At 35.2% G+C, this 18,319-nt stretch overlaps 4 protein-coding genes across 4 annotated transcripts; 2 read left to right on the top strand and 2 right to left on the bottom strand.

Moving 5' to 3' along the window:
* Positions 1-1,064: 1,064 nt before the first annotated feature.
* On the top strand, positions 1,065-3,727 carry LOC110708610 (NADPH-dependent aldehyde reductase 1, chloroplastic-like). The gene is made up of 4 exons (XM_021886783.1): positions 1,065-1,863; positions 2,398-2,774; positions 2,966-3,324; positions 3,425-3,727. The coding sequence occupies exons 1-4, from the start codon at positions 1,585-1,587 to the stop codon at positions 3,445-3,447; spliced, it is 1,038 nt and encodes a 345-aa protein (XP_021742475.1). The 5' UTR covers positions 1,065-1,584; the 3' UTR covers positions 3,448-3,727.
* Positions 3,728-4,755: 1,028 nt separating this feature from the next.
* LOC110708609 (NADPH-dependent aldehyde reductase 1, chloroplastic-like) lies at positions 4,756-7,296 on the top strand. The gene is made up of 4 exons (XM_021886781.1): positions 4,756-5,266; positions 5,521-5,897; positions 6,597-6,955; positions 7,046-7,296. Exons 1-4 carry the CDS (start codon positions 5,144-5,146, stop codon positions 7,066-7,068), a joined length of 882 nt encoding a protein of 293 aa, XP_021742473.1. The 5' UTR covers positions 4,756-5,143; the 3' UTR covers positions 7,069-7,296.
* A 138-nt stretch (positions 7,297-7,434) lies between these two features.
* Positions 7,435-11,282, bottom strand: LOC110708608 (mevalonate kinase-like). Its single transcript, XM_021886780.1, has 5 exons — positions 10,883-11,282; positions 9,673-9,916; positions 9,243-9,496; positions 8,031-8,444; positions 7,435-7,861 (listed from the first exon to the last, which is right to left on the bottom strand). Exons 1-5 carry the CDS (start codon positions 11,016-11,018, stop codon positions 7,737-7,739), a joined length of 1,173 nt encoding a protein of 390 aa, XP_021742472.1. The 5' UTR covers positions 11,019-11,282; the 3' UTR covers positions 7,435-7,736.
* A 1,474-nt stretch (positions 11,283-12,756) lies between these two features.
* Positions 12,757-16,721, bottom strand: LOC110708607 (amidase 1-like). Its single transcript, XM_021886779.1, has 9 exons — positions 16,496-16,721; positions 15,993-16,145; positions 14,921-15,045; positions 14,710-14,835; positions 14,255-14,437; positions 13,919-14,066; positions 13,611-13,779; positions 13,289-13,423; positions 12,757-13,182 (listed from the first exon to the last, which is right to left on the bottom strand). The coding sequence occupies exons 1-9, from the start codon at positions 16,597-16,599 to the stop codon at positions 13,030-13,032; spliced, it is 1,296 nt and encodes a 431-aa protein (XP_021742471.1). The 5' UTR covers positions 16,600-16,721; the 3' UTR covers positions 12,757-13,029.
* Between the last annotated feature and the right edge of the window lie 1,598 nt (positions 16,722-18,319).

Below are 18,319 nucleotides of genomic sequence, written 5' to 3'. Positions count from 1 at the left end.
ATGGAAGAATAAAGAAATCAATCAAGTCGTGTTCCTTGAAGGGAACTGAAGCTCAAGAGTTTAAGCTTCAAAGGAAAGTTCCTTTGGTGAGGAACTGCAGCTTCAGAGTCGAAACTTCTCAGAGTATCAAGGAGTCTAATGTATTTTATCTTTACTTTAGGCAACTTGTATTTATGTTAAGTACATTACAATTGATAGGATTTAAGTGGATTTAATTTTAATTTGATAAATATTTTATTTTCCATATTTTAACTTGTTTTAATCTTATTTTGAAAAATATCTTTTTAAGTTAAAATATCTTGTTAGTTAAAAAGATTTTCTGTTTTAATTCTATCCTATTATTTTGGAAAATCTAACTTGGAAAATATTCTTTATAAACGGTTGTTTTACTTGGTCAAGGAAGTTGAGAGAAAATAGGAAGCAGTAAACCACTTCCTTGTAATGTGCTCAGCTTGTTGCCCAAGCATCCACGAATTGCACTTCCTTAGTTTAAGGAAGTTGTGATTAAGTGGTGATTAAGGCAACTACGAATTAACTGTCAAACTCTTTTATAAATAGTCTTGGTTTTTAGTTGGAAAAACACACTTGAGCATTGCAGTCTTTTAGCTTTTGAAAAAGAGTCATAATCCACTTAAGTCCTTGAGTATCTTTGTACTTAGCAATTTAGAGTTTAATCTTTGAGTTGTATTGAGTTAGAGTTTGGGGAAACTCTAAGAGTGTTTTATTGCTTTGAGTGAAGCAAGGAGAAAGAGAGAGAGTTTGAGAGTTCGACTGATTGAGGGATCAGTTGAAGGGAGCTTAAGTTCATAGAGGAACTTGAGTTTAGAGTCTTAATTTGTAATAGGTTGTTTGCCCTATTATTATTAAGAATTGAGTTTAAAATCCCTTGTGGTCGTGGTTTTTCTTCTTGATTAGGGCCAAGAAGTTTTCCACGTAAAATCTCTCTTTGCACTTTTAGTTTTTATTTGAGTTCCTTTATAAATTCCGCAAAAATTACCCTAGTTCCTCTACAATACAATTCACCCCCCTCTTGTATTGTTCATTCGAGTCAACATATATGCCTTTTTAGTCTAGCTAATTAATCTTTTGGCTTAAACTATATGTTTCTAATTTGGTTTTTTTATTAACAAGGTACACATATTTCATATGCTAATGCGACTATACACTCGGATACACAATGCCCACTATACACTCGGATACACGATGTTCACTATACAACCGGATCATAAACCAAGCGTTGAAGTTACATAGAGAACAAAAGCGGTGAATATGGAAGGGAAAAAAAAAAAAGGTTCCACAAACAACACACCCTAAAAACATGGAAAAGAAAGTAGCTAGAAATCCACAAATGGAAAACAAAGTTCCGTTTCATTAGACGTGTCCTAAGGCAACGATCACCACGACACACGTAACTCTTATTACCATAGACACGTACTTTTCTAATTTGCATTCCCAAATTCTCTCTCTTTTTACATTTCTATTCCCATGCAAAGCAAAATAACATCATGTATAAATTAAAAGCTAGAAGCTTATTAATTTCATGTAAATCAAAGCTTAATTAAATTATAAGCTAAAGTTTATTTTATGTTATTACGTGGAGTGGTGTTATCTAGGGTGTTAGTAGGAGCAACCACAAGTAGTGTATGTGTTGGACTTGGTAGTGTGGTTTCAAGAAGTTGCACCTTATATCGGATCAACGGAAGTGGTGGTAGACGGCAAGGGCAGTTGTGCACGGTAAGAATGGCGTCGGGTGGCGATAAGTTTCCGGCTCAAAGGCAGCAGACTCAGCCAGGGAAGGAACATACCATGCATCCTATTCCTGAAGCTCTTCGCCAAGATTATAGGGCCGCTAACAAGCTTCAGGTATAACTAGTTACTCTGTTCGGATTTAGTTGTCATGTTATTACGATTTTAGTTTAAATTCTACTATCAACGACGGTGATTTGTTTGATTTAATGTTTTAAGTCTTCTATATATGGGTGTTATGTTTTTTCTCATAGTTACTTTTGTCTTGTGGATGTACAAACATACCCTATTAGAGTTCTAGTCTTAGCATATTTTATTTCTTTTTTAGCATGTGCTTGGGAATTTCTTACACATGACATAAATTGTTTCTTAAAGTGAGATTAGTTTTGATCCTTTCATGTCAAGCAGACATTTATATTTATTTATTCAAATGACCGACACTGTATAAAGTTTTCTCTTTATCCCTAAATAAAAGTCTCATTTCTCTAAGAAGTTGTCTTGACTTGTATTAAACTCTGATTTTACCTTTTTTATTCACTTTTAATAAATCTATTAAACTCTAGCAAATGAGACTTTTATTTAAAGACAGAGTATTTTTTTGTTTCCTTACCCAGCTAATAAGTCATGTACAATTGTACCTTCTGATGGCAGGGGAAAGTGGCCTTGGTGACAGGAGGAGACTCCGGAATAGGTAGAGCAGTGTGCCAATGCTTTGCATTGGAGGGTGCAACCGTGGCTTTCACTTACGTCAAGGGCCGAGAGGACAAGGATGCTCACGATACCCTTCAAATGATCAAGAAGCACAAGAGCTCCGATGCCAAGGACCCTATCGCGATCCCAGCAGATTTGGGGTACGACGAGAACTGCAAGAGGGTCGTCGATGAGGTAGTGAATGCTTTTGGGCATATTGATGTCTTGATCAATAATTGTGCTGAGCAGTATGAGTGTACTACCGTGGAGGACATTGATGAACCTAGGCTTGAAAGGGTGTTCAGGACTAACATTTTCTCTTACTTTTTCATGACAAGGTAGAACGAATTTAATTACATACAAATTTTGTATTGTAATACAAGTACTATATCCGTTTTAAATTATTTGCAACAATTTGATATAAAGTGTGAGTAGAAAATGTCTGATCGTTGCAAATAATATGAAATGGAGGAAATATATAAAATGTGCCAAGTTTGTGACTTAGGGTTATTCTCATGTTGTTGTATAGGCATGCACTGAAGCATATGAAGGAAGGATCTAGCATCATAAACACTACATCAGTGAATGCATACAAGGGCAACGCTTCGTTGCTAGACTACACCTCTACCAAAGGTGCAATTGTGGCATTCACCCGAGGCCTAGCTTTGCAGCTTGTGGGGAAGGGCATCCGTGTCAACGGGGTTGCTCCCGGACCTATTTGGACACCACTGATCCCGGCCTCATTCGAGGAAGACAAGGTCAAAAGCTTCGGTAGTCAAGTGCCTATGGATAGGGCAGGGCAACCCAGCGAGGTTGCGCCTTCGTATGTTTTCCTTGCTTGCAATGGTGACTCCTCTTACATTACTGGACAAGTCCTCCATCCTAATGGTGAAAAACCGAACCTTCTGTTTTCGATTTCATTTATTTTTGTGATGTTAACTTGGTTTGGGCTAATGTATGTATGATCATGTTTGTTTCATGTGTGCAGGTGGTGTTATTGTGAATGCTTGAATGGTATTTTGCTATGTGTGCTGTTTTTTGGGTTTCGAGGATGTTTACAGACATTAACATGGTTTAATCTTGTTGGTGTATCTTCCTAACTAAGTACCATCAGAGTACATTACAATGATATTAATAATATGTAAGGTAATAATATGTAAGGTTCTAGATGGACCGACGGTTGATGTAACAAACGGTTCTTCTTAATCTGTGTTATTATGCTGAATTATCCTCTATAATGTTGCTAAAAGTATAAACTAATGAAGTTAAAGCAACCAGTTTTGTTGTAATAGCTTGCAAAAATACTAAGATGAATATGTTTGTTTCCCAGGTCTTATTTCACATCTCTGACATTCAAGTACTCAGGTTTGATTGCCGAAATCTATGTACATACTTAAATTTCAAGCACTCTGTTTGAAATTTAAGTTATAAGCTGTAAATTTCAAGCACTCTGTTAGAAATCTAATTTTTAAGCTGTGTGTTAGAATTGTAAGTTATAACTTATAAGCTATTACTGTTTACCAAACAGTGAAACAGGCTGTGCAAAGATAAAAACAGTATTGAACATACTAGATTTACCAGGAAACCTCAAATACTACTTTGAAGCGGAATGTTCCATATAAAAGAAATCTAATGTACCTGTCTTTGTAACTGCTAACCAACTATGTTGCTACCTTGCTAAAACCAGGAGCACGCGTTCACAAACTTGTTGGTCTTACCTTAACCTTGTAAACTCCTTATATACTCCACAAAAAAAATTTGATATCATATTCTAACGAATCATCTAACATTCTCAAATCATTTTGGGGTTAATGCTTTGTTGTTGTATTCTAACGAATCCAACACTTTTAAAGGGTGTGAGTGCGAGCAACATAATATACCGTACAAAAAATTGGCAACACCACCTTACTACTAAAAACTTGTACAGTTGTGACTTGTGACAGACTTTCTGAATTAAAAAATTTCATTCGGGCAACAAAGAGCAAAACTATAAAGTTGTATGCATCAGTTAATAGCCGGCCACAGCGGCCAAGAACCTTACTTCATGATACAATCCAACATGACAAAATTCTCACTTTTGACAGTAATGACTATTGCATAAATCACAATATTAAACGGAGACGTTTTTCTCATATAACTTTGTAAGTGATTAGCTTGTTTTGCTTATAAAACAAGAACAAGGAGAGAACACGACACCGTGCAATCCCATCAATCTAATCAGTTCATTTACTTTACCATTTTGCTTAAGCAACTCAAGTTATTACATTATAAGTTCAAATAACATCATTGACGTGATTATTAATTCTGGACAGACGGATTATTTAGGATGCAATTTTGCCCCGAAAGCGGTGATTGAGATGAGAAGTCTCTCAAGGAAACTCTAGAAGTTCCTTCACAGGTGAGACCCAAAATCCCTCTTACAGCATACATCATCCAAATCTGAAGTTTCACTTCAGCTAACAGACGTGTCCAGTGACAGTAATCTGCATGACACATATATTCTCCAAGTCCTCTGTACGTTGCAGTACTATCCCTTCCTCAGATAAACATCACTACACCAGTCCACTACAAATAAACAAAGAGCCTCACCTAAGAAGTTCAATCCAATTCCACAAAGAGTACTGTCTTTTGTGTTTTAGTACCATCTTCTAGTTTTCCTACTTTGGTTACTCAAGTGTTGCTAAGAAGAAGTTTTTACTAAGAAAAAATGGCGACTAACGGGCGAAATTTCCCGGCACAGAGACAAGAGACTCAGCCCGGGAAACAGCATGTCATGAATCCTGTCCCTGAAACTGGTCACTATGAGTACAAGCCAGCCAATAAGCTCCAGGTATAATCAGAAACATACTCCCTCAGTCCGGAATTAGTTTTACACGACTCTTAATCTCTCATATCACTCTTATGTCTTATCATAGTATCATTAGTATGTGTGTATAACACGAAATGTTTTATATTACCTCTGTTTCATATTATTTACAATGATTTGGCATAAAGTGCGAGTAGAAAATGTCTACTCGTTGCAAATAATATGAAACGGATGTAGTAATAAATTTTCTGATTTCAGCTAATGGTGTGTGATGACAGGGGAAAGTGGCTCTGGTGACAGGGGGAGACTCAGGGATAGGAAAGGCAGTGTGCCACTGCTTTGCGCAGGAGGGCGCAACCGTAGCATTTACATACGTCAAGGGGCGTGAGGACAAGGATGCTAGGGACACCCTTCAACTTATAAAGAGTGTTAAGGGCTCTGGAGCTAAGGAACCCATAGCAATCGCGGCAGATTTGGGGTATGATGAGAGCTGCAAAAGGGTGGTTGATGAGGTGGTTAACGCCTTTGGGCGCATAGATATCCTGGTCAATAATTGTGCTGAGCAGTATGAACGCACAACTATTGAGGAGGTTGATGAGCAGAAGCTTGAGAGGGTGTTCAGGACTAATATCTACTCCTATTTCTTTGTCACAAGGTGAGCACTTAAACTATACAATTAAACTACTACTAATAAAGCTCTCACAGTGGATAATAACTTCACTAATACTGTGAAAAATCATCTATTGTAACTCCACTTCACATCACAGAAGCTACTTCAGGGTCACCAGAGATAATTTCACTCATTATTTCTAAAAACATAATGTTAACTTTAAGAATATCAAACAGGTAACTATAGTGTGACCTTAGATATGTTCCCTTTTTTGGGATCTTTTAAGAATAATAAATAATGAATTATGGTTTTTTTTTTTTAAAAATTCTGTTTTATGGATTTTTTGCTTGATCTGTTGAGTGTTGACCATGCATTATTTTGACGTCAGCTTCTGTGAAATGATGATTTCAGAAGTTGATTAGTAGTAAAAGTTTTTTCCATACTTAAAAATTAAGTACATATTGAAGAAAGTTAACCAAATATGACTTTTCATGTAAATCAAGAAAACAATGACACTACAACCATTCATATTTGTTTTCTATTGACTTCACTGCAGCTTGATTATTACTCAAGGAAACTGTTAAAACATAGGCATATGAGTTAAACATAAAAGAGTACAATAAAACTGAAAATTATGCCTTTTTCCTATGGTAATTACTCATGTTTCATTTGGGATATAATAGACGCCACTGCCAAATCTGCCACGTATCGACGTTTTATTTTCATGTATGTATGTATGTATAGGCATGCTCTGAAGCATATGCAACAAGGGTCCAGCATCATCAATACAACATCAGTTCTTGCATATAAAGGGAGTCCAACATTGCTGGACTACACCTCTACCAAAGGAGCAATTGTGGCCTTCACCAGGGGCCTAGCACTCCAGCTTGTGGAGAAGGGCATTCGTGTTAATGAGATAGCCCCGGGTCCTATATGGACTCCCCTGATTCCGGCCTCATTTAAGGAGAAAGAGGTTGAGAGCTTTGGTTCAGAGGTGCCCATGAAGAGGGCAGGGCAGCCTAGTGAGGTTGCGCCTTCTTATGTGTTCCTTGCTTGCAATGCAGATTCCTCTTACATTACAGGGCAAACTATCCATCCTAATGGTATAGTCATCAACATTTCTTCAGAATTTGAGGTCAAGTATTATTTGATTTGTGTCGTAATCAGTCGTATTTTTCATCCTATTTGTGCAGGTGGTGTTATTGTGAATGGCTAAAAACGTGAAGAATGAAACACGGTTTCTGGTGTGAGGTATATAGAACTTTCAAGAGTGCATCTATGGTCTAGTTAATGACTTAGTGCTCTGTTTTACTATAGTTTCTTTTCCTTAAGGTTGTGTGTATTCAAGAGGATGACATACCTTCTTTGAATGCGTACCAACAAAGTACATTATGGTAATAAAAGCTTATGTTTCATCTATCAATAAAATTTTCATTCCCAAAAATTATAACATATTGTTTTCCAAGTACATGTTGTTTAAGCTTATTGTCCATAATTTAGCAACAATTGTTTAGACGATTTAGGGCCTCATGCAACATGTAATTGGGACAAAATAACTTGTATAAGCATTGCACCAGTCAAATTTGATGGTCTTCCAACATCACATAACATTTCTTTCCACGATAAATTGAAAGGCTAAAAACAACAATAATTTTACATCTTCAAGCTACTCAAGTTTTTGATACCTACATCGAGATTCTCAAATTTTGAAGGATTATAAAGAGAATTTCGATGCAATGAAATAAAAAATGAGCATGGCAGCTACAATAATGGAATTAATGTACAACATATGGTACAGTGGGAAAAAAAATGACTTAAATTGGTACAATCAGAATCATTCAACAACAATGTTAAGACTCACAATGGCTCCTGAGAATGCACTGCTCAATTTTGGGCATTATCGTTGAAGCAAACCTCCATGCCATTGCCACCAATTCCAGCGATGAAGCATTGGAAGCCGCAGGATTCTAGCTCAGCAACCACTTTATCCACCACAATGCTAGACAGAACTGAATTATATGGGTCAAGGAAAAGGACATTAATTCTGTGTAGAAATTAATTGTAAGGGTAACCATCCCTAGCATGAATTCGACTTAATTTGGGTGGCATTTCATCAGTATATAAGTTAAGTGTAAGTATAGATGAAAATCAAGACATTATAATATTTATAAAGGATACTCGTTGGCAATAGTGTCAGTACACAGCCTCCGCCACCAGCTCCAGTCAGCTTGGAACGTAGCTTGTATTTAAGCGTTGTATGGAGAACCGTCTCTATTGTAGTATGGCTCACTCCCATACACTGAAGCAATCCTTGGTTCATCTCCATTAGTTCTTCCACCTTTTCTTCCTTTTCAGTGGCTGCAATGTCATCAAGAGCCGGTGTTTGTATGATATCAGACAAATCCTTGCTGATAGAGTCAACAGCTTTAAAAACAGAAGCCATTGCCTCAGGGTGGCGCAGTGTCCTTTCTGACACACCAGCAACTAGTGCTTTTGTGTTTCTCCCTACCTTAGTATTTGTAATTAGCATCTTTAATGGTGTATTCGCCTTGAGCCTTGTGATTTCACCTGACCTGAATTGTATCATATTTCCTGCATAACATATCACTGGATGTTCAGTCATCTCCAGACTCAGAGAGTATGTTTATAATGCACAAAACAGGCCATAGAAGATCTGAGTACTAATAGTAAACCAGGATGTCAAGATGGTCCTCAATGTTTTCTAAATTTCAAATTGGTGTTCAAGATATATACTTAATAAAAGTAAAAGATATCGTATTGGTTTTCCTTTTATACATCGTAAATGTATCAATTTTTTGCGTATGGTACTAGTTTTGGTTTGTTAAACACAGTTGAGTCATTTCCTGAACATTTGAGTAACTGCACAACATACTGACAAGGAGATGCCTGTCTTATTTAGGTAATGTTGCTTTATTTAATTCCTTCAATAAAGGTGACATATTAATGTAGAGGGAATTGAAAGAAGGGCAATTTCAGTCTTAATGTGTGGTTGGGACACTTAATCTTCAAAACCCAACAACCAATGGCAGGCCATAGCATGTATTAGTAATAGACACTAATAGACTACCCATATAAGGATACTTCACACCTTTGTCAAACATGTTGGTCTGTAAGACACAACCTTGTACTTCATAGAACATTAAAATAACATAATATCAAGAGCCAGTCTTTGGTAAGATAGTTTTACATTAACTTATTGTGAGACATAAAAAGGTAAAAAGATAAGTCATCCTTATTACTCCTATAAGACAGTTTTAAGAGCCAAGAATAATATCATATCAAGAGAAAATTACCTCAATGCCTTTTGATAGAAATTTAAAAGAAACATAAGATTGGCATTGCAAGAATCTACGGAATAGGATGACATACCAAAGGTGCTTACTGTATTGTCAATGCCAGATGGTCTTCCATGAATTATCTTTTCGCCTTCAAAAGCCCATTTGTTTACTAGGTCAAGCTCGCTATTTTTCAAAGCTATCCAACCTTGCTGACTATAGTCAAGCTCACAAGATTCTGACAATGCAAGAAGGGCACCTGAAAGTGCTACACAGAATGCAGCAGATGAACCCAAGCCTGCACCTAGAGGAAGTTCAGATGTCACAGTCACTGTTGCAGGTTTGTACCTAAAATACAAATATAAGTTGAGAATTCAACCATTGGTAGATATAAACTGCTTAACAAAACTAAATGTTGGGTAAAAACAGCACAACAATATTGATTGCATGGATTTGCATCTAAGAATGCAGCTTTCTTCAGCAACATATGATTGGAGGAGTAAGGGACAATATCACAAACATACCCTTGGGTGTTGGTGTATAGCCAGATAAAGGCCAACACTCCAGAAGCCAATGTTATTTTTGCCTCTGGAATATTTTGCCCTTCATAGAGTGGTGCCATTGACTTAAGGGTTTCTGATGAACAAGATAAGGGTGTCGAAGGTGAAGGGCTGTCAAAACCTGGAAGTACTTCTTTGATTCTTCCTATTGGCCAGGAAAACTCTAGTTCCATGTCCTTGAGATCAAGCTTAAGTGTATCACCTATTTCTGTACAAAATCAGGACAGCTAAATTAAAAAAAAAAAAAAAAAAATCCCTTTAATATCTATGTATTGACAACAAATTGAACATAAGGCACTAGCAACAACTGAAAAGCAAGGTTTTTGTCACAAAAGCTCTTTGGTAGTTCATTGCCCAAAAGAACCAATGAAAGAGCATTATTTTTATGGAGTATTCTTTTCATAACGATGAAGGTTCGGATGTTTTTGAACTGCTCAAAAGTCCAAGAATGAAATCAATAAGGCATCACAAACATTGCAAAATGATGACTAGAAATCACTTCAATACCACCTAGCATATGGCAATTCATACATGCCACCACCATCAATTCCCTGGTTCAAAATCATTATTTCCTCGGATTTTCAATTCGAGACATTAGTTTTAATATGTCTCATTATGACAATAACTTCACCCCTTGATCATGTGCATTATCAGAATTTCTTCAAAGTTTCAAAACAATTTTTTTTTTTCCAATTTTGGGCATGCCATATAGTTAATTAGTAATCAATGATAATGAACGAGCCCTTAGTTTTCACAGAATTTCCATCGCTATTAAGCGAAAATCACTTGAAAACAATTCACTCCAAAGTTATCCTATCACATGATTATACTTTCCAACAACCATTTTAACTAAAAATTCTCTAGTTACAATTCCACCCAAAATCCATCATTAAAGCTAACTTTCAATTTTCAAACACAATTAACTAGAAAAGCTCATTTCCCTACTCATAATCAAAAAGCTTAAATCAATACAATGAGCAATATACCATTACAATCACAACAATCTAAATCCAACTACCCAGATACACATTATCCAAGAACTAATTGACCCAATTCAAAAAACACAAACTTGATCAAAATCAAACAAAGAGAAGCACATTTTATGTCAAAATTACTGTATTGAAATCATGAATAAGCAGAAATCAGAAAGAGGAGAGAGAAGGGAAAATGTTACCGTGGGAAAAGAGAATAGATACGGAAGTGTAGAGATTAATGGAGGCGGCGACGGCGGTGTATCCGTGAACGACGGCGTGTTCTCCGGCGAGGATGATTTTTCCGGGAGCTCTAGCTCTGACCTCCATTCTACCCATCTCTTTCACTCTGATTTAGAGAGAGAGAGAGAGAGGGGTGTGTCAAGGTGTGATGGTTGTTGGGAGTCGTTTTTTGTGCTAACTATATACAAGTATGCAAAATATTTCCCACGAGGATTATTTGCATTGGGGGTGAGGGTCTCGATTCTCGGGTGCGTCGGAAGGCTTTGTTTGATTCATCTTATTTTGTTTAAATTATACGAGTATAAAGTACTTCGTAATAGACTATTATGAGGTACTACTCTCTTCATCTCTAGATGAAAGTGAATAAAATAATAAGATGGAAATTGATGGTATTAATAGAATTGTGGGGTTTGATTGGTTAAAGTGAATCCCTACCTTATAAAAAGTAGAAACATACTCTTATGAATAGTGTAATGCTGATTATACCCTTCAAAATGTGTATTTACATACATACCCTCATTAATATGTAGATGCTATTTTAATGAATAGTGTTTAGACAACTTTACCCTCTAAAATATTTATGTACTTTTATGCTTTCATAAATGTTAGTTGTCTTGAACATTTATACCACCTAAATATAGTTGATTACATATTTTCTCTTATTGTTTTTTTTTAGGAAAAATTTCTCTTATTGTTAATTTAACTAATTTTGTGATTTAAAAGCCAAACCAAAAAAACCTTCAAGATATGGCTAGCTATGACGCACGCATCGCGCACGTTAGCTGCCCTAGTGAAAATAAAAATAGTGATTTGGTCGATTAAAATAGGGATATATAAACTGATTAAGGTGAAATGAGACTTTAATTTGAGATTAGATAGAGTAATTGTATTCCATATTAATATTTCTAAATTGATATTATCTGAAATTTTTACACTTTAAAGGGGACATGTCATATCTTATTTGATTTCAGAAAAAAATATGAGAAAATTATTATTGGATTGAACTTTGGATTTGCTAGGATATTTGATTAGTCTAAGATTGCCTACCTAGTAAATGTATTTCAACTTGCTACCTAATATTGTAATTCAATTTTCTTTGATAATAATACATAAATAAGATGTTTTAGATGTCATGATATATTTAGTAATCTAATTTACAAATCTCACATGTTGATAAATCAAAACAAATCCAAAATTATCCAAGTGACAATGGACATTTTTTCATAAATGGCGAGCCAAACACGCTGCACGGCCCTTCTCCTCGTGCACCACGAGTTAACATCAAGTGGGACCCACGTCCTAATGTTTACGTTTGGGTTTTGACTTTTCACCCAAATATCATATAATTCATATGGGCCGTGCGGCCCATGTCCTTTTACTTCCCCCCCCCCCAAAAAAAAAAAAAAAAAAAAAAAACTCTATTCTTGAAGTTTTTTCTAACTAGTTGTGCCACTATGTGACTATTATAGTCCTCTTTTTTGACCAATGAGTAAGACTTAGGAAGGAAGAAGAAACAACCATTCAGTTGGGTGACTAAGGAGTCAAGTAAAAGTCGAAAGAACTTTACGAAACAAATGGAAATGAAACGGTAGATTTTCACGAATTAAAGGGAGTTGTACATACACCCGAGTACACATATAGGTAGATAGGTGCATCAAGTTGCTATATTTTGCTGATTTGATATTTCTTTCTGATTTTAAATATTTTAAAATGAAACAATAAGAGCAGAATAATACCTACTAATGCAGGCATACATCCAAATGCATATAAGAACTTTCAGCGTTGTTGGTGTACTAATAAATGAAAATCAGGGACACTCAACAAGGCAAGAACATAAACCTACTCAGACCACACATAATCAATCCATTAATGATACAAAGAAATACATAGTTATTTATGTTAATTTTGAGTACGATTTGAGAAATAATCACGAAAATAAGGCATTCAATGGAATTGCCAACTCTAGTTCAGACAATGGAATCAATACCCTCTAAAGAGTTCATTATTAGCCATTTCAGATACATTTTGGCGAAGACTGATCATGATGTACAATGAAGATGTTGAGAAAAGGACATTATATATCCCAATTCCCAAATTAAACTAGGATTCACAGGTTCGAATTTACAGTAGCATCGACATGTTCCTTCAGAGTTTCACACAGAGTCTCCACAAGATTGAGTAGGAACATATCTGAACCGTGTTTAGCCAACAGAGATACAGACACAGGAAGACCGTCATACAATCCTAATGGTATACTTACCTGCAAAAGAAAGGGATGTTATAGTCATGAAAATGGGAAGTTAGAGGAGACAAACAAATGAATGAAGATTTTGATGCCTTGTCTTTGCTTATGATAGAGGTAGAACCTGACAAAATCCAGATACTCCAGCAATGGAGAGTAAGCTAAAAGCTCTAGCTCGGAAAGTTTCTAATGTAGATGGCGGAGTCTGCAATTTTGGTGGTGGACCAGGAACAGTTGGGATTGCAAGGATACCAGCATTCTACAGATAGAGTACAAATCTATCAGCTAAAAATCAAAGGAGAAAAAGGAAATAGTGATCTAGTGGAGAACCAGAATATTATGAGGAGGAGCTAAAGCATTCACCAATATGTTGGCAAAAATTGAAGTTTGAGGTTAAGCTACTAAAATGAAGGATGGAATTATTGATAACTAGTCATAGAGATTACCCCCAGGAGGGAAGTAAGTGCCATTCGCAATTCAGTCTTGATAGAGTGGCAAATGTCAATGTTGTCATTATTAGAGAACACGGCTTCCCAAATTCGCTCCTTTAGTCCTGGCCCCAAATTAGGTTTAATGGAAGAGACCCATTCACCATGATTAATCTTAAACTCATGCCTACACTTCAATAAAAATTGAATAAAAAGTCGACATCTGAAACAGTATGATTATATGGCAAGATAATGGTAACATACTGCAATCAACTACTCCAGACTTGATAAAATTAGTACTGGACCAATTCACTAGCTAGTTGCACCTTTGTAGTATTCGCATGGCACTTGAAAGGGAAACCAAAGATGGTATGCTGTATTCTTTTGTATCACCACCTTGGCCCATGAAATGCTTCAGACTAGAAACATTTTCCTCTACATAGTCCCCTAGGTCCATATATTTCAAAACCTGACCTGAAATAATGGTTAAAGAAGTTCAAACAATTTGTTTACTACTGAAGTTTTTACTAAATAATTCCTACTGACATGATATCATATGGCTAAGCTTTTGCAGAGCATGAATTCAATTTGATAGAAAGAACTAAATACTGAAAAATAGCTGAACCTAATATGCAACTCCGTACAAAAATCAGATGACTAACCTCCAAAGACTTTCTCCACGGACTTCACTAGAACTTGTTTTACTCTATCAATTGGGATGTTTAGAAGCTTGAAGCAATCTTCAGCGATTATAATTGGACTAGGGCTCACAAGATGTGGATCAAGGGGAGGAAGTAACACATTTCCTACTTTCTTCAAGATTGATGGATCCCTTGCAAACCATCCTGAGATATAGCTTAATTTTCAATAAACGTGATGTAATTTAACACGCATGTAATTGCAGTATCTCATGAGTGATGATCACAATTATAAACATGCTTAACAGAAAGTATAGGTATCGCCATATTAGACATCATATTGTCGATTGAATCTGTTGATGCAGTTCATGCATTTTGGCATCTTGTACTACTCTACCACAAAATTAAACCTTTCCTTTCAAGACGTCTATAGTGCACTATTGCATTTTGCATGACTTATCACATAGTCGAATCTTTACCGACTGTATCAAAACTCTGTGCCATAGGAACAACACCATCAACAGAGACAACCCCATGTGAAGGCCGAATCCCATATATTTTACAGAATGCTGCTGGGACTCTTACACTTCCTCCAGTGTCAGTACCTAAAGAGGTGAAAGAACTACAGATTAATGGTCGCTGACTTTTAAAAGGCAATTGTATTGTTTTAAAAAGAGAACTTTGACACACCCAAAGAAAGATCTACGATGTTTGTACCAACTGCAACAGCAGAACCACTAGAAGATCCTCCAGGAATACGATCTGCTGCACATGGGTTCTTAGGGGTACCATAATGTATGTTTTCTCCATTTATGCTGTCAAAGAAATTGGCAATGAATTGTTCAGCATTTAATCACATATATCATGTAGATAATGATAAAGGAAAGAAGGCTAGCCATTGAAACTCATCACAGGATCTTTGAGGCTCTGACCCTAAATGTCCATTAAAAGGTAAAATGTCCATGGACTGTATAATGGCTTTGCATACACATGTAATCATTGATCGCTATACTCTATTGCGGTCAAAGATATAATCCTTCTCAAATTCTCAAATGAATCTCATTTGAATAAATGAAAGAAATGAATCCACAAGTACCCTCAAGTTATGATTTGAAAAGCACTAAAGAACCAGAGAACAAAGATTGATTGCATAAACTGAAAAATATTGTGTTGGGATTATACTATAAGTCTAGAACTACAAGGCCTATTTTTACAAGTTTGTAGGATAAGAGGAATACTTTTTCGGAATGGAAAAAATGTAAACAGTAAACCATTTCCAAAATGTTAGCCCCAAAATGTTCAAGAATGATTTCTTGGCCTTTTTGACTAAAAAAAAAGTAAACAATTAAGGCAGTAGTGAGTAATATCCAGTGGCAAGCCCATTGTTAACAACTAAATACTACCTCAAGTTTGAATTCTGCTGAAAGTTCAGCTCTTTATGTAACCAGGATTATTGCTAATGTATTTGTTAACTGTTATACCATCACACTTCATCAGAGAGAATTCAATCCACTAGCCAATGATTCAATGAAACAATAAACAGACCGAAAAATCTACATTCAACCATGTTCACAGGAAGACTTTTAACAATCAAATAAGCCAAGAATTAGGTAAAAGTTCTCTTCAAAAGTATATCCAGTTGAAATAATTCCACATATTATGCTTAACATTTACAACCTCACAATAAACTACATATAAAAACCCATTTGCTGAATCAGATAGATTATAATCATAGTAACTCGAAAATCGAAAAAAAACTAACCTGTAAGCCATTTCATCCATGATTGTTTTACCAACACAAGTAGCACCAGCCTTTAAAAGAGCCAAAACTGCAGGAGCAGTGGAATTGGCTTTTGTATGCGTTCTTGCCCAATCAGGATTCCCAAACCCAGTTACTAACCCTTCCATATCAAATCTGCCCTTCCAAAACACAAACTTTATCTTAAATTAAGCAATAAATTGAAAATACTAACAAATTACAGATATATTATACAATCAAATGTGTTCAATTCTTGGGCACATTAATAAAACCTGGTTGATTCGTGGAAAACTATCAAATGGGAAATTACAATTGCAAATTCACAAGTACAACAAACATAGTCTTAAATAAATTGCAATTAAAACCATCAAATGGAATTCATATAATTTATGAAATAAAGACCCAAAATTTAAAGTAAAAAAATTGAACCTGGGTAAAAAGAATTAATCATCAAAAAAATGGAGGAAAAAGAATTGAAATTGAAGCAAGAGGGTCGAATTACTGACATATCTTTGACAGCAAAAGTGTAACCAGATAAAGGAAGGTCCCCAGAAGAAGAAGATGGAGGTAGTGTGAACTTCTCCATGAAAGCTCCATTGTCAGACTCCATCTTTCTCACTCTCTCTTTGGGAAGAACTGGATAGTGCACTCAGGCAACCAAGTCAAATGGCTGATGTACCACAAAAGGATATACGAAGTATAAATCAGTGGAATAATTTGAAAGATAGTGTAGATTACGTGCACTTATGTACTTGAGAAATGAAAATGAGTCTGGGCCACAATCGTAACCTGTTGAGTTAATGAAACCCTGAGAAAGAGAGCTCGATCACTTATAAACTAAACCAATTAGTTATGAAGTGATGAACTTATTTTCGTTCCTTAACGTGCGACTAGCCGATGGCACTTGCACTTATATGTGTGTTCTTTAAGAGAGTTCAAACATGTAATTTACCCAAAAGAAGATATAAAATAAATATCATTCATTCAAACAATTGATGAGGTTCTCCAATCCAAACATAATCAATCAAACAAAATCTATGCACCTAATGCACATCATAAGAAATAATTTTGAATGAGAAAACTTATTTTAAAATAATAAATGAAATTACACTTTTTATATTCAACCAAACGACTACTAAGAGCATCTTTATTGGTGAACCCAAATAAATGGTTCATGGGTCACTATCACCATTTCTCTCTCATCCACATCAACCCAACAAACCATTTACAATATTCACTCTTAATAATGAACACTAAACAATGGTTCATCATCAATACTCCCTACCCCACCTTATTTTATTTTTGTAAATATAATCTTTTTTGTTTCATAATTATAATTTATTAACCCGATGTCAATGTAATTAATTGACGTATTTAATATTTTAATCGTGATTACTAATTAAGAAATTATCGCATTTTTTTATCAGCTTTTTAAAAAACTAATTCTTGTGATTAATATTTTTTAAACAACAACGCAGCTAATTTTAATTAACAAAAAAAAAAGAGGTACAAATCGTGATTACAGTTCTACAACTATAATCTAGTACATTTTATTTTAAAAAAAAAAACAACTACACATCGTTTTGTAAGATGTCCTTAGGGATAACCATTTGTTGTAAACCTAGTTGCCTAAGTTTTCGTTGTTACCAAATTTATTCCATATATGTTCGACCAAGTCGATTTTTAGCTGCAAATGAGTCTGTTGATCCTCAATCTCTGTTCTACGAGACAAGTATAAGTCGATATCCACAATACGATCAGTACGGTACTCGGTAGTGTCCTCATTAGCGTTGCCTCCAGCATTCATAAACTCATTGGTATTAACGTTATTTTGATACGTCTCTCGTTCATCTTCAACGATCATATTATGTATTATGATGCAGGCGAGCATGATATTGTGGAGTATGTCGGTATCCCACGCCAAAGACGGCTTTTTAATAATGGCAAAACGAGCTTGAAGGATCATATTTTGACCCAAATTTTTTTTCTTCTTTCTATTTGTTTTGGGGTTGGTATTAGCATCCATAATTATAATTTATATTTGGAAAAAATAAAAATTTAATAATAATAATAATAACGACAATAATAATAAAAATAATAATAATAATAACGATAATAATAATAAAGGAAATAATAATAATAACGATAATAATAATAAAAATGATAATAATAACGATGATAATAATAATAATAATAATAATAATAATAATAATAATAATATTAATAATAATAATATTGGTAATTATAGAGGGGATTTTTGAAGAGAAAAATATAGTAGAAAGAAATGGATTTTCAAAGTTGAAGAAAGTATAGCAATATGGGTGTCTATT

Source organism: Chenopodium quinoa, unplaced genomic scaffold, assembly GCF_001683475.1.
Source record: "Chenopodium quinoa cultivar QQ74 unplaced genomic scaffold, ASM168347v1, whole genome shotgun sequence".
In the NCBI taxonomy this organism is placed as follows: domain Eukaryota; kingdom Viridiplantae; phylum Streptophyta; class Magnoliopsida; order Caryophyllales; family Amaranthaceae; genus Chenopodium; species Chenopodium quinoa.
This window is presented reverse-complemented; position numbering and strand designations above follow the sequence as displayed.